This window comes from Perognathus longimembris, chromosome 4 (assembly GCF_023159225.1).
Source record: "Perognathus longimembris pacificus isolate PPM17 chromosome 4, ASM2315922v1, whole genome shotgun sequence".
NCBI classification, from domain to species: domain Eukaryota; kingdom Metazoa; phylum Chordata; class Mammalia; order Rodentia; family Heteromyidae; genus Perognathus; species Perognathus longimembris.
The window spans coordinates 91,574,930-91,599,823 of NC_063164.1; the positions used below are offsets into that span (position 1 = coordinate 91,574,930).

At 41.7% G+C, this 24,894-nt stretch overlaps 1 protein-coding gene across 6 annotated transcripts in view; it reads right to left on the reverse strand.

Moving 5' to 3' along the window:
- The window catches only part of Sap130 (Sin3A associated protein 130), a 78,778-nt gene extending 60,502 nt beyond the window's left edge, over positions 1-18,276 (reverse strand). For 4 of the 6 annotated variants that reach the window (XM_048345676.1, XM_048345673.1, XM_048345675.1 and 1 more), the window contains exons 1-6: positions 18,138-18,276; positions 16,337-16,454; positions 7,556-7,791; positions 6,591-6,749; positions 4,602-4,713; positions 2,745-2,869 (exon numbers count right to left, since the gene is read on the reverse strand). In XM_048345676.1, coding sequence (XP_048201633.1) covers positions 2,745-2,869; positions 4,602-4,713; positions 6,591-6,749; positions 7,556-7,791; positions 16,337-16,448 — 744 coding nt within the window. In that variant the 5' untranslated portion in view covers positions 16,449-16,454; positions 18,138-18,276. Of the gene's footprint in view, positions 1-2,744; positions 2,870-4,601; positions 4,714-6,590; positions 6,750-7,555; positions 7,792-16,336; positions 16,455-16,956; positions 17,154-18,137 lie in introns of those variants that run through there. The other 2 variants (XM_048345674.1, XM_048345672.1) reach the window with 2 other exon arrangements.
- Positions 18,277-24,894: the final 6,618 nt, after the last annotated feature.

A 24,894-nucleotide genomic window follows, 5' to 3' on the forward strand; every position in this document is an offset into this window, starting at 1 on the left:
GAAAAATAACCTAAGGGTACTCAGACTCTTTCCCCGTTTTTATACACAGCCCTAACCTGTATCAGATTATCTATGTGTAAAACCTTCATTTAACTGGGTACTGGTGGCTCAGTCTTGTAATCCTAGCTACTCAGGAGGCTGAGGTTTGAGGATATTGATTGGTTCAAAGGGCCAGAGCAGTAAAGTCTGTGAACGCTTTATCTCTAATTAACTAGCTAGAAAGCCAGAAGTAGAGACATAGTTCAAGGTAGAAGACCAGCCTTGAGCAAATGTAAAGCCAGAGTATATGGTCCTGAGTTCAAGCCCCAGTATGGGTACCAAACAACAACAAAACAAAATCCTACACTGGGAGAGTTGGAGAAGTGATGATATTGTCGAAAAAAAAAGGTACTCTTTACCTGATTTAGAGGTAACTGCAACCCCTCTGTACATCACTTTTATAATAATAATTTTTAAAAAAACCCTTCATCTAAAAAATAAGTTCCACCTGAAGATTCACGCACTTCTCTACTACTTCCAATCATCTAAGTCCTAATAATTTGCTCCTTTTTTTAAACAGACACATGCAATTAAATCAGTGATCTCTAGTCACTCCTTATCCCGCCCTACATCTTGCTTAAAGATTTTTTTTTAAGTCAAAAAACACTGTTGTTGTTGTTTTTTTAAACGAACAAAAAAACGCTGGAGCCTGTTGTTCATGCCTGTAATCCTAACTACTTACGAGGGTGACTGAGGATCATGGTTCAAAGCCAGTCCAAGCAAGAAAGTCGGTAAGACTTTTTTTTTTTTGCCAGTCCGGGGGCTTCAACTCAGGGCCTGAGCACTGTTCCTGGCTTCTTTTTGCTCAAGGCTAGCACTCTATCACTTGAGCCACAGTGCCCCTTCTGGCCTTTTCTATATATGTGGTGCTGAGGAATCGAACCCAGGGCTTCACGTATATGAGGCAAGCACTCTACCACTAGGCAATTTTCTCAGCCCTCTCTATAAGACTCTTACCTCCTCCAACGGACCACCAAAAAGCTATGAGCTATGGCTCAAGTGGCAGAGCAGTAGCCCTGAGCAAAAATTTAAAAAGCTCAGGACAGTGCCCAGGCCCTAAGTTCAAGCCTCAGGACTTTCACACACAAAAAGTAAACAAAAACCAAAACCAAAGAAAAACTCAAAATAGCTCTATAATGACTACAAAATAAGTTTACATTCCACACATTAAAGAATCCTCAGTTTAGGGTGACATTGTCAAAACAGAAATGTACTCACTATCTGACTTACGTAACTGTAACCCCTCTGTATACCACCTTTATAATAATAAAAAAAATCCTGTTTATAGATACCACAGTATCTCCTTCTATTATATTATAGATACTACTGACCCATGACTAAAAATTAGAAGGAGCTGGAGCTGGTGGGTCAAGCCTATATTCTAGCTACTCAGGAGGCTGAGATCTGAGGATCGAAGTTTGAAGCCAGCTCAGGCAGGAAAGACCAGTGAGACTCTCATCTTCTATTTACCATTAGAAAGCCAGAAGTGGAGCTGTGGCTCAAATGGTAAAGCAATAGTGTTGAGCAAAAGAGATCAGAGACAGTACCTAGGCCCTGAGTTCAAGCCCCAGGATTAATACAAGAAACAAAATTAGGAGAAGTTGGGTATATAGCTTAGTTATAAAACACTTGCGAGCATAAACTTGAGACCTAGCACTGGAAAAAAAGAAGTTGAAAGGCATGGTCCATTTTTCTAAGAAAATGTTTACTGACATGAATTTCAAGCCTTTTCTAATCTCCCTAGCCTTTATGAAACTGTCCATAACCATTACTGTCTCTTCATTGCATCTTTTTTAAAAAATTAAAAAAAATTGTCAAGGTGAAATACAGAGGGGTTCAGTTACATACGTTAGGTAGTACATTTCTTATCCAACTTGTTGCCCCCTCTCTCATCCTCCCCCCAGTTGTACAGTTAGTTTACATTATTATCTTGTAAGTATTGCTGTTGCATTGGTTTGCCTTTTACCCTTTGTCTTACCATCCTACTGTTCCCCTTTCCTAAGTCAGACAGACATAAAATAATATATGTCTAGGATAGTCCTAGCAGATGATCAGAATAGCTAAACAGTTATGTACATATAATCAGATAAGGTGATGCTAAGAGAAATGATCTCCAAAGTATAGAAACAAGTGGTTTATCATTGATGTTATTTAAGTCATACTATGTAAAAATTTTTTTTCTTCTGTTCATCTCCCCTATGATTTAGCCTGTTGTCTTCACTGCATCTTTACATGTCTAAACCCTATTTGCACACTGACCCATCACATCCTAATTATCTCTCCTCTATATTTATCTCTCCAATACACCACATGACACCTGGTATCTTTCAAATGCCACTAACTTTTGAAAGCTCAATTCATTGTGGTTATGGACTCTCCCAGTATCCGGCAGAAGGGGAAAAAAACAACAACTGTGGTGTTAAAAGGTTGAAGGGATGACACAGATTCATTGTATGTATAAACTGCCTTGTTAAATGGCAAAAAAAAACCCCAACAACCCATATCCTAAAATTAAGAAAAGTGAGGGAAGAGAGGGGTGAATTGTGAGGGGTGGGTGAAAATGCTGAAAGGGGTGACAATGATCAATGCACCATATTCATGAATTGCTTTGTTAAATGGTAATTCCTTTGTATAACTACTTAGAGATAATAAAAATATTAAAAACAAACAAGAAACTGCTGGCTAAGTACTCCCGCCTCACATGCCTGGATTGGTTGGTGGATGATATGCTGGACTGCTGGTTGTGCTGTGGCAGCATTGGGCAACTGTGAAGTTGGCCTCAGAACTGTGGTTACTTTAGAACTAGACATCACAGCCGCAGCAGCTGCACCTGAAAAAAAAACAACAAAAAAACAGTATGGCATATGGGTTCACAATTTAAATAGACACAGCTATATTTCCTAGCAAAGTAATACTTACTAAAATTTAGTATGTTGGTATCTGGTTGAAATTACATATATTTCCTATTTGGTCACAAAGAAAACTTAAAATTGTATACTCAAGGGTTAAGATTAGTAACTTTTTGCAGCTTCAAGAGCATTCTTAAATGAAACTAGTTACTTTTTGCTTTTGTTTTTCATTTGTTTCACTAGCATACATTAGTTGCACAAGGGAGAAGTTAATTCTGACATTTCTAGCCTCACAATTATCCCTTTCCCACTTACAAATCTGTTGACATTTCAGCAGGTTTCATTGCTCTGTTTTCATAGACACAAATAAACTACTTCAACCGTATTCATCTTCATTCACATATCTGCTCTCCCTTTCCCGCTGATAACTGCCAGAGCCTGTCTTACTTTCCTGTCATTCTTTTTTGTTTAGCGTGTACTAATTGTATCAGGGGTTTTTCACCATAGTATTTCTTACACGGATATACTGTTTTACTCAGAATAACCCTCTTATTGCTTTTAAACTGTTCTCAGCCCCATACTGATCAACAGCTTTATTATGTTCTCTTCACACATAATTGCAATGTATTTCAAAATTATTCATCCTATGTGGTGCTCTATCCCTTCTCCTCTCACTTTCATCTCTCTAAGCAGTCCCAGAGTTAGAATCATGTTGTATGTGTATATATAAATGTAAATGGATATATCCCTTCGACCTAGCTTCCATAAATGAGCAAAACATGTTAGTTGGCTTTCTGAATTTGGCTTATGTCATTCTACGTGATGATCTAAGTCCTTCATTTTCCTGCAAATGGCTTGGTTTAATTTTTCTTTTGGCTGTGTAAGTCCATGGCTTGTTTTGCAAACAAGAACCACACAACAGCACCTACTTCTGGCTAAGGCTTGAGTACTTTAATTACCAGACAATGACACTTTAGCCTACCTACCATGCCTTTGTTCTTTGAGACAGAAATACTGTGTCAGAGGCAAATTAGTCTTTGTGATTTCATGAAGGTAGTTTTGATGCTACAGACCCCCTAAAAGAGCCAGTGAACTCAAAGCTGAGGAACAGTGTGTTACACTATGACTGAGCAAACCTGATGTGACATTTGTTAACTTGGTTTTGCCAAGTATCTCCAACAGTTTTACACTTTCTAACAGAACATTACATTTCTGGTCAAAATTTATTAAATTTACTATCTTACAGCTTACTTGAACTTAGCTATAAGAATACATCAATCTTTCTGAGATATGAGCTAAAAAATTTCACAAACATGGATAAAGTTTGAAAGCATTTAGTATTAAACTGAGGGTATAGTTCAATGATAACGTTGCTTAGCATGTTCAAGGACTTGCGCTCCATCCCTAGCACTGAATTTTTTTTTTTTAAATTGCCATGAGGAATTCCTCAGAATAAAGAAAAAATTTTAGACCATACTAAAAATTGAATTGCAGTCAGCACTTGAGACTGAGGCAGGAGGACCAAGAATTCAAGGCCACCTTGGGCAATACAGCTTTAAGTTTATGTATATTCATTTAGTCAAATGCAATGCTAAAAAAAGCACACTGTTTAAAAACTTTTATTTTTTATCATCCTGTAATTTCAACAAATTGATTCTCCATATACTCTGTCATCAAACCTTTCAGAATTTGAACAAAACATACAGTCTTTACCTCGAGGTAAATGAGAAGCCCCAATGTGAAGAGGTGGCCCTGGAGCATTGCTGCGGATAATGGACATCTGTACATTTGTGGTCATAATATGATGCAAGTTGCTGGGATGTCCCTAGAAAAAATGAAATAGAATGTAATTTTCACTTGCTTGGTCTTAGCTACTACCTCTAGGAAGTCATGTTGCCTGTCAGGAGTGTGTGTGTGTGTATTTTTTTTTTTTTTGGTACCAGTCCTGAGACTTGAACTCAGGGCCTGGGCACTGTCCTGAGCTTCTTTTGCTCAAAGCTACCACTCCACCACTCGAGCCACAGCTCCACTTCTGGCTTTTGTTGTTGTAGTTTATTGAAGATAAGTCACATCGACTTTTTTGCCTGGGCTGGCTTTGAACTATAATCCTCAGACCTCAGTCCCAAGTAGTCAGGATTACAAGTGTGAGACACTGGAGCCCAGCTCATTTTTAAATAAAAAACAACAACAACATATTTTGTGGTGCTTGGGATTAAACTGAAGGCTCTGTGTGTGCACATGGGGCCAGTAAGCTACTTTCTCATCCCAATGAAGAGAGCTAAAAACACTGAGCCTTTTCACCCCCTGTAGAGTATAATGACCCATGCCAACAAGCCTATCAGAAGTATACAGGAGGGGCTGGGGATATAGCCTAGTGGCAAGAGTGCCTGCCTCGGATACACGAGGCCCTAGGTTCGATTCCTCAGCTCCACATATACAGAAAAAACGGCCAGAAACGGCGCTGTGGCTCACGTGGCAGAGTGCTAGCCTTGAGCGGGAAGAAGCCAGGGACAGTGCTCAGGCCCTGAGTCCAAGGCCCAGGACGGCCAAAAAAAAAAAAAAAAAGAAGTATACAGGAGGCTGGGAAGGTGGCTTAGTGATAGAGTGCTTGCCTAGCATGCATGAAGTCCTGGGTTTGATTACTCAGTACCACATAACAGAAAAAGCCAGAAGTGGCACTGTAGTTCAAGTGGTAGAATGTTAGTCTTGAGCAAAGGAAGCTCAGGGACAATGCCCAAGCCCTGAGATCAAGCCCCAGGACTAGAGAGAAAGAAAAAAAAGCATTCAGGAGGCCTCCATAGTTGCTAGGTTCAGTAAAAGTTGACATACTTGAACTTCTACTTTTAGAAACTCATATACAACAATGAACTTTCATACTTGTTTTCTCTTTCCTGGCCAATAGCTAATTTTCTTCCATTCTTATTTCCTTAATACTTCTCTTCATCCATTGTTCTTTATGCTACCAAAGATTTTTAAGTTAATGTAGCCCTTCTTCAGTTTACCCTTTAAATGTTCCAATTTTCTGATATCAATGCTTCTAAGGTGGCATTCCAAGACTCTGGCAATAGCAATATAACAACAACAACCAAAAATCCCCCCCCCAAAACCAGCATAAGGCATGATTTTTTTTTTTTAAACAAAGGGAAAGTGTTCTGGGACTTAGTTTTTTCATAGTTAATTTTAAATACTTAATGAGTCAACTACATATAGTAGGATTTTAAAACTATAAAAATTTTAAGTTAAAAACAAGAGATTTCAATATAGACCTTCACAAGTACAGGAAACCTAAAAGTTACACATATGCTCTCCTCCAAGAAAATCCTAGAGGAGCACTGCTCAGTGATGCCGCTATATGGCATGGTAATGTTCAACTCTTCAGTGTTATCTTCCTCTAATGAAAGACAGTGTGGACTCTGTCTCCTCAAGGACATGGAAGGTTACAGTGTGTCTCACACTGAAGGTAACAAAGGTAATGCCTAGCACATAGCAGACACTCATTAAATATCAGCTATGCTACCACTATTCAGGCTGGCTTTTACTCCCTACTCCTCTTTCGAATCTACTACTTTCTCTGTCCAGACATCACTGAGCACTTAAACTTTTATTAGAACACTGCCTACTGTAATACTAACATTCAATAAATAATGATCAATAGTATGGCATCTTAGTTCAAAAATCAGCAATTTAAGAGAAAACAAAAACCTGTTGTCCACTGATTGTTGCCACAGGAATGGCTGAAGCTTGAGGGATGCTACTTTCCATGGTAACTGTAACCTGCCCCGGAACCTTGGGGGGAAGTGACAAGGTAGAAGGTGGAGCAGGAGCAATGGGACGACTAGGCATGGTGGGCTTTGGGGGTGGCTGCAAATAGAAAACCACATGAAACATATCAGTAGTCTTGTTCTAATGAAACATTTCACTTCATAGTTAAAATTACACAAATCAAACCTGGACAGTTCCAGGAAAGATGCCGTATGCCTTACATGGCTTACCTGTTAGTGCCACAGCTTTTCTATCGCACTAGCATTTTCATTTTACAGGGGAGGAAATATCCAAAGCCAAGCTAAGTGACTTGCTCAGAACCACAGATAATAAAAACCAGTGCTAGAAATAAAGTCCCAGTCTGTATAGCTCAGAGCCCATGACAGAATTCCCAGCTCCAATACCATAGAGGTGATACACTCACACATCCCCAAATTAATCACTCTTTTGGAAGAGTGTCACTCCAAGACAGAACTTAGTATGCCCTTAAGTTGAATAACATCCACATTCAAATGGGTAATATCAAAGACCCTGTCATGCCAACTGACTAGTACAGGCCAGACACTGCAAACAGCTGAGCTGAGTTCCAAAGAGCTAAACAGGCAAAATAGAAAATATGAAGTAGAATCCTAGATTCTGTTAAAATTGCAATAAGCACTAGCAGTCTTCAGCTGTCATTCACTGTGAATACTTTTTTCTTGGTCCTGGGACTTGCACTCAATGCCTCACTTGCTAAGGACGTGCTCTGCCACTTGACCTACACCCAGAGTTCTTTTGTTTTTTAGTTTATTTTTCAAATAGGATCTCAAGTTAACTTTGCCCAGGTGGCCTCAGACCATAATCCTCTTACGTCTACCACCCAAGAAGCTGTGATTTCAGTCTAAAATTTGAAAGGTCTCCATTACCTTCATAAGTCCCTCAGAAAATGAAAGTGGCACTGCTGGTGTCAGGTGTGCTGGTGAGGCTGTTACTGCAACAGGTGTGGCCGATGCAACAGCATGGTGTGCAGGCAGCATCTGCACCTGTGGATAAGGCCTTACCACAACAGGTTCCTGTTTCTCTTCCCGGGGTGGCAGGGAGCTGCTGGAGGATGTGTGCTCCCTGGCACCAACATCCGCATCTCGGCCAGTCTCATCAGTGACTAGTGAAGATATAAGAGGGGAAACAGAGTGTTACAGTTTCCCAACATTAGTTAATGTAGCAGCACAGACAATATTGGCATTTGGAGATAAGGCTGAGGAGCTGACCTCTCCCCCCCCCCCCCCCCCACTATGGAGACTCCATCTCCATAGAGGGAAACTGGACACAGAAGTGAGCACCTGTGTTCCCAGCAAGAATGGAAAACCTAAAGTAAGCTGATTGTGGCTTGGGCAGGAAGTGAGACCCTACCCTAAAATAATCAGTGAAAAAAGAGCAAGAGGCATGGTTCAGCGGTACAGCACCAGCTCTAGCAAGAGCAGGGTCCTGAGTTCAAACTCCAGTACACCAAAAACAAGAGTAAAACATTTCTGGTTTCTGGATACTTTCAATTCAGCTATACTCCACCTTCTCTCCCACATATGCCCACTATCCTAACCTGTAAAACTCTATGCTAGTGTGGTATATAAGCACTCATAGCAAATACACCCTGCTGTGGACTCTTCTTTCATAAGCTATGACTGTTCCATCGTACTGCAAGCAGCATTAAAGTTTCATTCTCAATGCCATAGTGTACCTTTGTGTGAATAAGCTGCAAACTATGCATTGAAATAATTTACTGGCTTGCTATTATAAATAGTAATGTAACCAATATTCTCATATAGTATCTTTCAGTGAGCATAAGGAATATTTCTTTTGGATATACACACCTAGGAAACGTAAGAATGGAAGTACTAATACAGAATACATATACTGCATCATTTTTAAAAAAGGGTATATGGGACTCTACTGCAGAGATGTATGTAACTTTTTAACCACAATTTCAGTGATCTCTTTAGGAAAAGTTTCTAGAAGTGGAAATACTGGGTAAAAGACAAATGGGATTTCCTATTTTACTACATACTGTCTTTTTTATCAGGTAATTCAGAATTACAATTCTGATTTATACAATCACCATGAGTTACAATAAAATGGTATATGAGTTACAATAAAATTGTTATTTTAAAGAAAGATCTTGGGGCTGGAGATATGGCCTAGTGGCAAGAGTGCTTGCCTCGTATACATGAGGCCCTGGGTTCAATTCCCCAGCACCACATATTCAGAAAACGGCCAGAAGTGGCGCTGTGGCTCAAGTGGCAGAGTGCTAGCCTTGAGCAAAACAGAAGCCAGGGACAGTGCTCAGGCCCTGAGTCCAAGGCCCAGGACTGGCAAAAAAAAAAAAAAAAAAAAAAAAAAAAAAAGAAAGATCTTTGGCAACTCAGGTCAAATGTTAAGTAGACATGGACCTTTGTAAAGCAGTTTTACCATTTTATGTTTCCACAGCAGTGCCTGAATTCCAGCTGCTCCTTATCCTCACAAGTGCTTGACGTATAACCTTGCTAGTAAGAGTGTGTCTGTATCTCATGGTGGTTTTAATTAGTATTTCCTCAATGACAGGAATGTGGAACGTCTTTTTATGTGGCCATTGCACTTCAAGTATATCTTCTTTTGTAAAGTAAATGTTCGTCTTTTTTTTTTTTTTTTGGCCAGTCCTGGGCCTTGGACTCAGGGCCTGAGCACTGTCCCTGGCTTCTTCCCGCTCAAGGCTAGCACTCTGCCACCTGAGCCACAGCGCCCCTGCTGGCCGTTTTCCATATATGTGGTGCTGGGGAATCGAACCAAGAGCTTCATGTGTAGGAGGCAAGCGCTCTTGCCACTAGGCCATATTCCCAGCCCCTCTTTTTTTTTTTTTTTTGCCAGTCCTGGGGCTTAAACTCAGGGCCTGAGCACTGTCCTTGGCTTCTTTTTGCTCAAGGCTAACACTCTACCACTTGAGCCACAGCACCACAACCAGCCTTTTCTGTGTATGTGGTGCTGAAAAACTGAACCCAGAGCTTCATGCATGCAAGGCAAGCACTCTACCGCTAAACCATATTCCCAGCCCCTCATCCTTGATTTTTTAAGATTTAAATTTTCTTAAGTTATCTTTAAATAGTTATATAAGAGGGTTTTAATTTAAAACATGACCATTTATATGTTAAATGAATCTTGGTCAAGTCATTCCTTTTACTAATTTTTAATCAACCAACTTTACTAAGGTAGAAATTTATATATAATCAATTCTTTGTGTCAAATTAAAAAAAAATTTTTTTTTTTGGCCAGTCCTGGGCCTTGAACTCAGGGCCTGAGCAGTGTCCCTGGTGCTGGGGAATCGAACCCAGGGCCTCATATATATAAGGCAAGCACTCTTGCCACTAGGCCATATTCCCAGCCCCTCAAATTAGAATTTTTCACAAAAGCATATAGTGTAACTATAACATAATCATGAAACACGCTTCCTATTACTTCAATAAGTTATTTCTCAAAGTGGCTAGACCACCTTGCAATTGCAGCAATAGTAACAGTTCAATTTACTTCATGTCTATGCCAATTCTTGTTGTTGTCCCCTGCCCCCCACCACCTTGGGTACCAGTACTAAGGCTTAAACTCAGGGTTTCACACTCTTGTTTGGCTTTTTTAATCAGAGTTGGTGCTCTACCACTTGTGTGTAGGGTTTTTTGCTGGTTAGTTGGAGATAAGAGTCTCTTGGATTTGTCTGCCTAGGTTGCTGGCTTCAAGCTTTCTCAGATCTCACACTCCTGAGTAGCTAGAATTACAGGTGTGAGCCAATGCCCACTGCTGATATTCTCAGTGTAATTTTAATCATTCTAGTAGACGGGTACTCATTTCTCTTTCTTTCTTGCCAGTCCCAAGGCTTGAACTCAGGGTCTGGGCGCTGTCCCTGAGCTTCTTTTGCTCAAGGCTAGCACCCTACCACTGGACAGTGCTATTTCCAGCCTTTTCTGTTTATGTGTTACTGAGGAATCAAACCCAGGGCTTCATGCATGCTAGGCAAGCATTCTACCACTAAGCACATTTACTCATTTCTTACTGTGGCTTTAATTTGTATTGCCCTGGGATTAAAAATATTAAGTATATTTTCATGTACTTCTGTGGCATTCAATGCTAGGCAAGCATTCTACCACTAAGCACATTTACTCATTTCTTACTGTGGCTTTAATTTGTATTGCCCTGGGATTAAAAATATTAAGTATATTTTCATGTACTTCTGTGGCATTCATATAGTTTTTCTGGTGAAGTTAGCTATTCAAATATTTTTCCCATTAAAAAATTAGGATCAGGTGTAGTGGATTATGTTTGTAACTAATTTTCTCAGGAGGCTAAGATCAAGATGATGGTCTGAGGCCAGTGTAGGCAGGAAGTTTGTGAGACTTCATTTCAATAAAGACTTGTATACAGTGTGCTTGTCATCCCACCTATATGGAATGTACTTGCTATGAGTGTTTACATAAAGTTCAAGCATAAATGGTCCAGGGATACATGAAAACCAATGAAAGCAAAAAGGGCTGGAGGGATGGCACAAGTGCTTAGTGTCCAGCAAGATCAAGGCCCTGAGTTCAAACCCTAATACCATAATACCACTACCCTTCCTCATCAAAATTAAGTTTTAATATTTTTACTTTTGAGCTATAATAGTTCCTTATATATTCATATATGTTTAAAAATGACTGGGGCAATCCTGTTTTCATGTGTGGGGAGGGTGTATGTGCCTGGGCTGGAATTTAGGGTACTTGAGCCACAGTTCCATTCCCCCTTCTGGTTTTCTCAAAAGGTATTTTTATATTGTTATATTTCCAGGTCTCCTTCCCACAACAATTTCATAGATTTGTTTACAAATATGTCTTTTAAAGACATTTATAAATTTATAACTGCTTCTTTTTATTTAGTGTTTTATGTGTCCTATTTCTTACTTACCCCATGTTTGCAATCTGTTTTATCTTAGAGATTTAGAAGTTTATATTTAGGACTATGAAACACTTTGCATTTACCTTTGTGTATGGGGAAAGTTAAAGATCAGGTTTCATTTCCCCCACATGGATATTCTGGTATTTAGCACTATCACTGTTGAAGTGTCTTATCACTTTAGTATTGAATTACGTATATTCTTTTTTTTTCTTAATTTTTTATTGTCAAACTGATATACAGAGCGGTTACAGTTTCATACTTTAGGCATTGGATACATTTCTACGTATATTCTTTTGTACATCAATTGACCATATATGTCTGGGTCTATTTCTGGATCTTCCACTTGGTTCTTTTTAATATATTTACTAATCTATATTTCTATCTTTATGTTAATATTATATCATCTTAATTAGTATAGTTTTGTAGTAAGTTTTGAAATGAGGTTATAACGTGTTTTTTCTTGATGAAAATTGCCTTACCATTCTAAGTTCTTTGGAGTTCAAATAACATTTTGAGTCAGACTGTCAAGTCATACAAAAGAATCTGCTGAGATTTTAATTAGGATTTTTTTCCCCACTCTATAGATCATTTTGGGAAGAAGTGATGTGTTAAAAGTTGTGCTCAAATTCATGACATGATAGACATTTTTTTTATTATCTAAGCTATGCTATTATTTTTTCATTGTCTTTTGTTGGGTTTTGGGGTGTTTTTTTTTTTTTTTGCCAGTCCTGGGGCTTGAACTCAGGGCCTGAACACTGTCCCTAGCTTCTTTTTGCTCAAGGCTAGCAATCTGCCACTTGAGCCATAGCACCACTTCTGGCTTTTTCTATATATGTGGTGCTGAAGAATTGAACCCAGGGCTTCATGTATATGAGATGAACACTTTACCACTAGGCAATATTCCCAGCCCCTTCACTGTCTTTTAAGTAGTTGTTCAAAGGTATTTCAATTCAATGTTAGACTTTCTCATCTATCTAGTTCTTTAATTTCTCTCAGCAATGTGTCAGTCTTCGGACTCCAGAATTCATATTGTTCATCCATCGATATTTTTATTTTTTATAGTATTATAAATGACATTTAAATAATTCATTCTTTTCCAGTAGACTTACGGTTATACATTGACTTTGTATACTACAACTTATTAATAGCATTTCATTCAGTTCATTTTATTCAGTGCTGGGACTTGAACTCAGGATCTTGTGCTCATGCTTAGCCTTTTCCACTGAAGGCTGGTGCTCTACCACTTGTGTCATGCCTCCATGTCTAGCTTTTTGCTGGTTAACTGGAGATAACAGTTTCTCAGATTTGTCTGCTCAGGCTGGTTAAGCTCTTAATCTCCAGAGCTCAGTCTTTAGAGTAGCTAGAGCTTTAGAAATGAGCACCAGCACCCAACTCTATGAGCATTTCCGATTTAAGATTTTCTGTATACAACATCATGTTTTAACTGAATAAGGCTGGTTTTGCTTCAATTTTACAGAGATTTTTAACCTCCTCTCTTCCAAATAGATTTTCCTCTAATAAAAATTTTACACAGCCAGGTACCAGTGGCTAATGCCTTGTAATCCTAGTTACTCAGAAGGCTGAGATCTGAGGACAGTGGTTCAAAGCCAGCCCAGGCATAAAAGGCTGTGGAACTCCTATCTCCAATTAACCACCAGAAAACTGTAGATGGCGCTCTGGTAGAGGGCTAGCCTTGAGCTGAAGAGCTCAGGGTCAGTGCCCAGGCCCAGAGTTCAAGCCCCATGACCAACAAAAATAAATAAAGAAAACATACAATTCCACAACTTTTTCCTAAACCTATTTGTCCAGGAATACTGATTTGTAATAGACTGTATCGATTATTTCCTGTTAGACTCTTTGGGAATTCACCTACAATTTTTTCCTGGTATCTGCATTTGTTTCAGTTGATTTTTAACAACAAAAAAATACTTTGAAATATTAACTATACTTAACTATGAATATATATCTGAAATCCTGGCATGCTTAGGATCTCAAGTCATCTCTTGTAATATGAGCAATTAAAATTAAAAAAAAAAACATAGCTGGGCACTGATGGCTCATACCTGTAATCTTAGCTACTCAGGAGGCTGAGATGAGGATTGCGGGGTTCAAAGCCAGCCCAAGCAGGAAAGTCCATGAGATTCTTATCTCCAATTAACCATCAGAAAACCAGAAGTGGCACTGTGGCTAAAGTGGTAGAGTACTAGCATTGAGCTGAAGAGTGCAGGGTCAGTGCCTAGGCCCAGAGTTCAAGTCCCAGGACAAAAAAATCCAAAAAACAAAAAACCCCACACATACAGAAAACATAACCAACTGAAAATAGAGTTGTGGCTCAAAGTGGTAGAGTGCTAGTCTTGATCAAAAGAGCTCAGGACAGCTAGGCCTAAGTTTAAGCCCCACAACTGACAAAAAAAAAAAAAAAAAAAGCCAAAAAACCATAGCCACCTAATTCCTCAAGAAAAAACATCTACTTTCTTTCTTAAAAGTTATCAAAAAATAAATGCACACACACATTCATACTTTTCAGAAGTCAAAATTTCTTATGCCAAAGAAATTTTTGGCATAAGTCAGTGATATCTTTTTCAATGAAATTTGAAGACAATTATTGTTACCACCTCCCCCATTTCTTTTTTGGTTCCTGTAATGCGACTTGAATTCAGCTTTTCTGCTCACAGCTAGTACTCTATCACTTGAACCATAACTCCACTTCTGGCTTTTTGGTCTTTCATATTTGTCTGCCCAGACTGGCTAGAACCATGCATGAGTCTCAGATCTCATTTTCCTGGGTTGTTAGGATCATGGACATGAGCCACCAGGACCCAGCTATTTTAATGAGCAGTTTCACTCCTGGAAAGAAAATAAGTTTAAAAATGTTCACCTTTCAAACCCTTAGGTGGCTCTATAAGAAACTGTTGACCACAATTTCATGCTCTTCAAATAATAAGTATTGTACATACAAAGGTGCACGAGACAAACCTGGCCCTAGCTCTCAAGTAGCCTTGATTCCAGGGAAGTCTCTATCAGAACTGTTAGGGAAGATGGAGTCAGCAAAGAGTTCTTAAGAAAATGACATCTATAAACACTCAAGGAAAAATAAGAATTAACCAAATAAATGACTTGGAAGGAAGAAAGTTTGGCAGAGGAGAAAATGAGCAAAGTTACAGGGTCATGAAAACTGGAATTTTTTTCATCATTCACACAAAAAATATGAGTAGATACTATCTAGCAGTAAGCATAAAGTAGCTTAAAATAACTTCAAGTCTAAAGAACGAAATAAATTTGTAACAAAAACTGAAGTTAGCAGGGGTAGGCAAAGCAAAAGGAAATGGGCCTAAAATATTTCACAAGGGCCACAATTCATGGCTAAAAACAAAGCCAAACCTGATTGCATATACCTATGATCCCAGCATTTCAGGAGGCTAAGGCTAAAGGATTAAAAGTTTGAGGTCAGACTGAGTTACAGATTAAGACTATCTTCAAGAGAGAAAGAGGAGAGAAACAGAGACACAGAGATTTAGAGACAGAGAAAAAATTCAACTCAGTTTACACTATGATCAGACAATTGTCGTTTACCATAAGGAACACAAGAATTGAGTGGTGGTTAAGGGGGAAAAAGAACAGAAAAGGGAGTTTAATTCACTTTATAATGCCATCTTTTTAATAGAGAAAAACATCATTTGAAGTTTTTCAGTTTCAGCACAGTTTTTGGCCTGGATTATTCTTTGAGGGGTAAGTAAGCAAGAAGGCTGAGTGATACATTTTAGGATATTAAGCAACAGCCATTCCCCTTTACCTGTCATATACCAATAGCACCCCCTAGTTGTGACAACCAGATATGTCTCTGAACATTGTCAAATATTCCCAAGGAAACAAAATTGCCCCCCCCCCCACTGAAAAACCATATACTACAAGAACCAAGTTGATATACATGTATATGTACGTGTGTATACACGTGTGCACACACATGCTGGTCCTGGGGCTTGAATTCAGTGCTTAGGCACTGTCCCTGAGCTTTTTTTTTTTGGCCAATCCTGAGGCTTGAACTCAGGGCCTGAGCACTGCCCCTGGCTTCTTTTGTGCTCAAGGCTAGCACTCAACCAGTTGAGCCACTTCTGGCTTTTTCTATATATGTGGTATGGAATCAAACCCAGAGCTTCATGTATACGAGATGAGCACTTTACCACTAGGCCATATTCCCAGTCCCATCCTATATGTACTTTTTAAAAACTTCTTTTCCTAGATAGTAAACTCTTCAGAAGCAAAATTTCCTCTTACATACTGTTGATTTCTCTCAAGGTACCATTACTTAAATGAGAACATATTAATGCACTACAAAAATTCTTATGGGGGGCTGAGAATGTGGCTTAGTGGTACAGTGCTTGCCTAGCATGCATGAAGCCTTGGGTTCAACTCCTCAGTACTACATAAGTAGAAAAAGCTGGAAGTCTGTGGCTCAAGTGGTAGAGTGCTTGAACAAAAGCAGCTCAGGGGCAGTACTCAGGCCCTGAGTTCAAGCCCCAGGTCTGGATGAAAAACAAAATTCTTACAGGTATACTTTACTATAGGTTGCACATATACTCTAGTATATGTGGATGAAGTGGTTAAAACAGAAGAAAAAAAAGTGCCTTATATAATTATAGTAATATACCCTTTGCTCAAATCAATAAACTAGTATTTAACCAGAATCTGAGGAGAAATTTGCTAACTTTTAAGTGAGAAACCGGCAAAATTCTTAAAACAACAGAGAATAGTACACGTCTCACCTGTAGCAGCTGGGTTTATTAATCCTGCAGAGCCACTGTTGGCAATCTGTGAAGGTGCCTGACTCAGCCCAGTCGAAGGGGTTCCTAACCGAGGAAACTGTTGAGAACTCATTTCCACCTGCAGTTCATAGTCACATAATTATTACTAGATTCTGAAATTAGAACCAATATTGAACAATAAAGCATCTTTACTACCCATGATATCTTCTCTACAAAAAGCAAATGCAGCATCATTTACTGGAGACATTGAGTTGTGATCAATGTAAATGCAGACATTATCTAAAGGGTGAAGGCTTTGTGTATATGGGCTAAATTAGTAATAACATTGCTTATACAGTGCTGAAGGATTTTCTGATTTTCTAATATATTTGTAGATGGCTGTACTTTTTAAAGAACACTATCATGAATTGTCCATATGATAGGTATTATTACCACTAGGCAGGCAGGTGCGCACCCGTGTGCGTGCACACACACACACACGCATCTATCTGTGTAAAGTTTTATGGGAAATAACAGGTCTTTTTGAAAGACTCAAACCTCACAGCAAGGTAAACAGAACAGTAATGAGTATGTCATAAGAAAGGAAATATTCAGCCCCAAGAAAGCATTAGAAATCTTACGTTACGATCTGATGCCAAGGAATTTCCAAATGCTTTTTGCAAAGGCCTCCATTTATGGTTCTCCTTTTCACCTTCCTCAGGCACCTTCACCCCCCCAACTGAGCCAGAGGAACCCTACCTAGACCTCCACATTATCTAAAATCGCCCCCCACTTTTCTCTTAGGAGCCAAGCTCTGCGGTCTTCCCCGATTCATCCCCAACCCCACCCCACTCGAACCCCCGCGGAGAACGGAGGAAACAGGTTTCCAGACACTTGGGGTGTCAGAGATTCCCTCTCCCGGGGGAGAGGCGTTCTACGGAGCCCCAAGACAAGACAGCGGTGTGCCTCTTTACCTGTAGCCTCCGCCAGCCACCCGCCCCTCCCTCTTCCATCTCGCCAGCCTGGGGGTGCCGCGGGGGGCCCGAGTCAGCGCCGGGCTAGGGGGACGCCGGGAGGACTCGTGCCGAGGCGGAGCGCGCCTGGGGCCGCCGCTGTCCAGCCCGCCCGCCTGCCGCCCTACTCACCCCACCGCCCGGCCGCCGCTAGCTCCCAGCCCGCATTCTCCCTCCCTCCCTCCCCCCCCCCCCAGCCTGCCCCCATCTCCCCCGCCCGTCCACTGGCCCCGCGTCACTGGAGGCGCAGCACCAATCCTGAGCGGCCTGCGCGTTCTGAGCCCGCCCCACCCTCCCGCCGACTGACAGCCAATTAGGCTCAAGCCTCGCTGGGGCAGCCCGAAACCCTCGAGGCTGGGCCAATGGCAGGAAAAGACCGGCGCTCCCGGCAAGGGAGGCGGGGAGCGGGGAGGCCCCGCCTCGGCCCGGGTCTGAAAGCGGCGGGCGCAGGGCCCGGATGTGGAGAGTCACTTTAAACTGCTTCAGAAGCCAAACTCCCAGGGCCGCCCGCCCGCCCGCGCTCCTCCGGCGGGTCCCCAACCCGGCCCAGGCCTGAGTGCCACGCCCCCACGCCTGGGTCAGCCCACCCCTCTCGATGCTTCCCCCTTCCTCGCCACAGGACGCTCGGGCCCTGCCGCCAGCTCAACCGCCGTGCCCAACTCGCGAAAGAGCCGGGATCCGAGCCGCCGGAGCCGGGGCACCTCTGCCCTTCTCAAGGGACGCGCAGCGGGACGGACGCTGCAGCCCTGCTCTGCCGCCCCGCCCCCTCGTCTCCTCCCCTCCCTCCCGGGCGCCCGTCCCGCCATTACCTGGTTGCTGCGCCAAGTGGCCGCCACGCCACCTCGAGCTTGCTCCCGTGCGCCCTCCGCTCGTAGGGGCGACGTCCTCAAGCTCCGGACCCGCCGTAGCCGCCGGGGCACAAGCACTCGGCCCCCCACCCCTCACTCCAGCGCCGCTGCTTCCGCCGCCGTAACGAGCCTCTCACTGATTGGTCGGTGCAAGCCCCGCCCTCACCCCTGAAAGCCAGTCCTCTCCTGGTGGGAACTGGCTAGAAGGCGGCCCGCCCCGCAGGACCGCAGAGGCCTCTGGGAAGTGTAGTCCACATGCCTGGAAGGCGGGCCGAAAAAAAAGTGGCGGGCGTCGGGGCGGAGCCTCGGCGAGCCAGCGGAGGCTACACACCCCTTTGCCGCCTGGGCTGAATTCTGCCATTTCTCTTCGCGGAGTGAAGAGAAGACTGCCTCAGCCTGGCAGTCCTGAGTTTCATTTTCCCGAAGTGGGGGCGGTGCGACGGGGAAGTGTCATGCAGTACGCCTGCGGCGGCCGAAAGGCCTCAGGCGTGGTGGAGGTGTGGACGGTATGCACTTCTCCTGCCGCGTGGGTCGAGGTGTCACCCACGGAACGCAGAGGCGTCGCGGGAGCTGCGGGCGCGCTGTGTGGGGCGGCTGTGTCGGGTCTGTGCCGAGCCGAGCCGACCTGAGCTCTGGTGGGTTCCAGCAGGCCGGCCTCCGTGGGGGCTCCGGACACAGTTGAGCGGGACAACCGTGCACCTGCTGTGGTCGGCAGGATGACAAAGCAAAGACGGTGATGGTAGTGGTGTTCTTTTTTTTTTTGTGGGTGGGGGGGGCTTTAGCAGGTTGGCATTTACACACCTTACAAGATTTAGTCAGAACTGCCAAAGTAAATTTTTGATCTCAGTATTTCCCTCTTTCCTTCCCAGGTGGTTATTTAGAGCTGGAGTTTGTGACTAGTTCAGGAATAAATAGGGGTTCAAAGCCCGGAGCCTGTAATCCTGGCTATTCGGGAGGCTGAGATCTGAGGATCGCAGTTCAAAGCCAGCCCGATCAGGAAAGTCCTTGAGAGTCTTATCTCCAATTAACTGCCAAAACCAGAAGTGGCTCTGTGGCTCCAGTGGTAGAGCACTAGCCTTGAACTGAAGAGCTCAGGGACAGCGCCCAGGCCCAGAGTTCAAGCCCCAAGCCCAACCAAATATAAAGAATGAAAGAGTGTTCTTTCCTGTCATGCACAGTGTGTTAGCCAACTACTGCTGCTAGAATGAGTCTCAGGTGTGCACCCAACATTTCCTTTCTCACATTTTCTTTCTCACCTTATCCCGTGATGACTTCACTCACTTAGATGTTAGCTTCTCTCTTTGGCACTCTCCATACTTAGTTGGATGCTGCTTTTGCCACCTTTCTCAAGGCTATCCCAAAGTGGCCATTACCTACTCAACATTAACCCCTGTGGTCTTTGCTCAGATCTCTTGTTCAGCTTACTGACAAGTAATTCCCCTTTCAGCACTCTTTTCTGTGGGCTCTCCTTGTTCTATTCCTATCCAAAGCAAGCTCCAACATACCTCCTCTTCTTCACAAATACAACATTCTCTAATGGTCTATTTTTTTTCAGTGTTGGGAGATGGAACCCAGAGTCTTGTCTTTGCTATGCAAGAGCTATACCAGTGAGTTTTGTCCCCAGCCTCCAGTGTTCATTTAATGCTATGCTATTCAAATGGTGTGATGTACTCCTACAGTTTCAATTATCACCCTTGCAGATTTTATCTGCATGGTAACCACTCTTACAGCTTCCCAATCTGCATAAAAGTCTTAGGTGCTAGAATGCAACATATTCAGTACAGAAAGTCCTAACCCATGGCAGAAGTTATATTCTAGAGACACTGTGATAGGTGAAAACCCACAAAGTAGCAGCATTATATTTATTTTATTATTTATGTATATTTAAGGTTTATAAACCCTTCCCACTCTCCTATAAACCTTTCCCACTCTCAACAGACATTACTAAACAAAAGGAAAGTAATGTATGTATGTATCACTGGAAGTGGAAGAAATGGTTTTATTGTTAAAGTTCATAGACTTCGTAAGCTATGTAGAGTAGAATAATTTTCATCATTGTGAAGGTTAAAATGTGTACTGTGACATATGTGTAGTAACTTAAACTCAATAAGAAAATCTTTCCCACTCTCTTATTAACCTTAATGAACATTTTTTATATTTTAAATTTGTAAAAATAACTAAAATTATAAATATTATACAAATACCCATAGCATACCACAAAATCCTGTGATATAGCAAAAACTCTGTGATACAGAATTAGATACATTTTTTAAAACCCATGATATAGTGAAGCCACAATAAGTGAATTGTGATATAGCAAAGGATAATTATACCTTTATTGATTTGCCTTACCTATATTTTTCCTGAATCCTAGATCTGAGTATTAGCAGCTCCATATTTGTTTCACATTCCCCCACCTCAAGAATCACCATATTTCATTGATGTGTGCCTCTATACTTCTTGACCAGTTACTTCCATGTATCCAGGAGCTGGTGGAGTCTGAGCATCATGTTTTGAAGCCAACACAGGGAGGAAAGTCTATGAGACGCTTATCGCTAACCACAAAAAATCTAGAGATAGAGCTGCATCTCAAGTGATAGACTGCCAGCCTTGAGTAAATATGCTAAGGGACAGCACCTAGGTCCTGAGTTGAAGCCCCAGTACTGTCCTAAAAGAAAAAATAAGTGGGCTGGGAATATGGCCTAGTGGCAAGAGTGCTTGCCTCTCCATACATGAAGCCCTGGGTTTGATTCCCCAGCACCACATATATAGAAAACGGCCAGAAGTGGCGCTGTGGCTCAAGTGGCCATGAGCAAAAAGAAGCCAGGGACAGTGCTCAGGCCCAGGGTCCAAGGCCCAGGACTGGCAAAAGAAGAAGAAGAAGAAGAAGAAGAAGAAGAAGAAGAAGTGTGATACCAATTGTTTCTACTGATTCTCTGCATAATTTGGTTGCTGCAGTTTTGGTCTAGCCTGAAGCCCTTTTTATTATAGGCCTCAACCCTTGGCAATCATCTAGAAGATGATTTACTTGGAAAAAAAATAATTTCTTGTTCAAGAAGCCTTTTCTGAGGGTTGGAATGTGGTTTATTACTAGACTGCTTGCCTAGCATGCAAGCAGGGATTCCACCCCTCAGCACCACATAAACAGAAAAAGCCAGAAGAGGTGGCTGTGGCTCAAGAGGTAGAGTGATAGCCTTGAGCAAGAAGCCAGGGACAGTGCCCAGGCCTTGAGTTCAAGCCCCAGGACCAGCAAAAAACAACAACAACAACAACACAAAATCCTTTTCTAAATTCCTCTTCTTTCTCACTAGATCTTCAGAACCTCTGTTACAGCACTATTCTATGTCTAGTTGTATTCCTCTCTGGAAAATTACTAACTTTTATGTCTCCATCAACAGGATTTAATATCCAGGCAATGCATAATTTCTGAATATATCACAAACACATCTAGAAATCTTTCTTTTCCTAGGTACAGTGTGATAGTTTGTCTATTTATTTATTTATTTATTTATTTATTTATTTATTGTTGTTCCTGTACCGGGCCTTGAATTCAGGGCCTGGATCCTTGAGCTTTTTCACTCAAGCTAGCAATCTTCTACTTGAGCCACAGCTCCACTTTCGTCTTTCTGATAGTTGGAGATAAAGAGGCTAATGGACTTTCATGCCTGGGCAGTCTTTTTTTTTTTTTTTGGCCAGTCCCGGGGCTTGAACTCAGGTCCTGAGCACTGTCCCTTGCTTCTTTTTGCTGAAGGCTAGAATTCTACCACTTGAGCCACAGCGCCCCTTCTGGCTTTTTTCTCTATATATGTGGTGCTGAGGAATCAAACCCAGGGCTTCACATATACGAGGCAAGCACTTTGCCACTAGGCCATATTCCCAGCCCGTCTGAGCAGTCTTGACTGCAGTCAAACTGCAATCTTTAGAGCTCAGCTTCCTGAGTACCTAGGATAACAGGTGTAAGCCACCAGCACCTAGGTCAATTCATCTCTTTCTCTAGTAACTACTTAAAGGACATAGATGATTCAACCACTTTTACATTACTAGACTTTGGACCTGCCATTCACTAATCATTCTGTTTTAAGACAGTTTGGCTAGGCTGGTGGCTCACACCTGTAATCCTAGGTACTCAGGAGGCTGAGATTTGAGGATCACAGTTTGAATCCAGCCAAGGTGGATTCCTATCTCCAAACTGCTCAGAAAAAGCTGGAAGTGGCTCTCTGGCTCAAGTGGTAGAGCACTAACCTTGAGCACAAAGAGACTTAGGGACAGTGCTCAGGCCCTGAGTTCAAGCCCCAGGACTGGCAAAACAAAACGAAAAATAGTATCCTGCTACTTGACTCATACCTCCACTTTGTGTGTGTCTGTGTGTGTGTGTGTGTGTGTGTGTGTGTGTGTTGGTCTGGAGCTTGAACTCAGGGCTTGGGCACTGTCTGTCCCTGAGCTTTTTTGCTACTAATGGCTTTTTTTTTATTTGTTTATTAATTGAACACAAATTTTTTTACAAGGTGTTGTGCAAAAAGTGTACAGATACATAGTAGGGCAGTGTGTACATTTCTTGTGATATCTTACGTCCTGTTTTTCTATCCCTTCTCTAGGTCAGGTAGACATACATACAATATGCAATGTATCAAGAACATATACAGTATTCACAGACTTGGTCTCTACTGTCTCTCCGTCTCCCTTTGTTAACAGTCATATATCAGGGAGATCATGCCCCTTTGTCTTCTGTGTTCTAGGCTTGTCTCACTCAACATTATTTGTTCGAGTTCTGACCATTTCCCTGCGAATAACAATATTTCACCATTCCTAATCGCTATGTAGTATTCCATGGTGTATAAGTACCATATTTTTTGGATCCATTCGTCTGTGGAGGGGCATCTGGGTTGTTTCCATATTTTGGCTATTGTGAATTGTGCCGCGATAAACATGGAAGTACAAATGTCTTTTTGATATCTTGGGTTTTGCTGTTTAGGATAGCTGCCTAGGAGTGGTATGGCTGGGTCATAGGGTAGGTCTATATTGAGCTTTTTGAGAAACCTCCATACTGTTCTCCAAAGTGGTTGTACTAATTTGCACTCCCACCAACAATGGAGAAGGGTTCCTCTTTCCCCGCACCCCATCCAGCATTTGTTGTTTCCTGAGTTCAGAGTATAGGCCATTCTAACTGGGGTGAGGTGGTATCTCAGGGTTGTTTTTATTTGCATTTCCTTTACTAGCAGGGATGTTGAGCATTTCCTCATGAGTTTCTTTGCCATTTTTATATCTTCTCCTGTGAATTCTCTCTTTAGCTCTTTTGCCCATTTCCTAATTGGTTTATTGGGCTTGGAGGGGCTTAGTTTTTTTAGTTCTCTGTAGATGACAGATATTAGGTCTTTGTCTGTTGCTGTGCTGGTAAATATCCTTTCCCATATGGTTGGCTGTCTTTCTATTTTGGTGGCTATGTCCTTAGCTGTGCAGAAACTTTTTAATTTGTAGTAGTCCCATTTGTTGAGTCTTTCCCCTATTTGTTGTGCCCCGGGACTCTATTCAGGAAGTTCCTTCCTGTGCCTATAAGTTCTAGCGTCTTTCCTACTCTGTCCTTCAGTAGTTTCAAGGATTGAGGTCTGATATTGAGGTCCTTGATCCATTTTGAGTTGATCTTGGTGCATGGTGATAGGCTTGGGTCTACTTTGAGTTTTCTGCATATGGCTGCCCAGTTCTCCCAGCACCAGTAGTTGAAGAGGCTATGTTTATTCCATTGTATGTCTTTAGCTCCTTTGTCCAATATCAGTTGGCTGTAAGAGTGCGGTTTTATTTCTGGGTCTTCAATTCTAATCCATTGGTCTTCCAATCTGTTTTTATACCAATACCATGCTGTTTTTGTTATAATGGCCTTGTAGTAGAGCTTGAAGTCTGGTATTGTGATACCTCCTGCACTGCTTTTTTTGCCTAGAATTGCTTTGGCTATTCTAGGTTTTTTGCTGTTCCATATGAGTTTATGAATTGGTTTCTCTATTTCAGTGAAGAATGTGGCTGGGATTTTGATAGGTATTGCATTGAATTTGTATAACAATTTGGGCAATATGGCCATTTTCACTATATTGATTCTGCCAACCCATGAGCATGGGAGGTCTTTCCATCTCCTTGTGTCTTCTTTGATTTCCCTTATTAGATTTTTGTAGTTTTCATTAAATAGGTCCGTAACGTCCTTGGTTAAGTTGATCCCTAGGTACTTTATTCTTTTTTTGGCTACTGTAAATGGAATTGTTTCCATAATTTCCTTTTCTGTTTGTATATATATATTTTTTATTAATTGAACATAATTTTTTTACAAGGTGTTGTGCAAAGAGGGTGCAGTTACATAGTAGGGCAGTGTGTACATTTCTTGTGATATCTTACAACCTGTTTTTCCATCCCTTGTCTAGGTCAGGTAGACACATATGCAATATACAATGTATCAAGCACATATACAGTGTTCACAGACTTGGTCTCTACTGTCTCTCCGTCTCCCTTTGTTAACAGTCATATATCAGGGAGATCATGCCCCTTTGTTTTCTGTGTTCTAGGCTTGTCTCACTCAACATTATTTGTTCGAGTTCTGACCATTTCCCTGCAAATAACAATATTTCACCATTCCTAATCGCTATATAGTATTCCATTGTGTATAAGTACCATATTTTTTGGATCCATTCGTCTGTGGAGGGGCATCTGGGTTGTTTCCATATTTTGGCTATTGTGA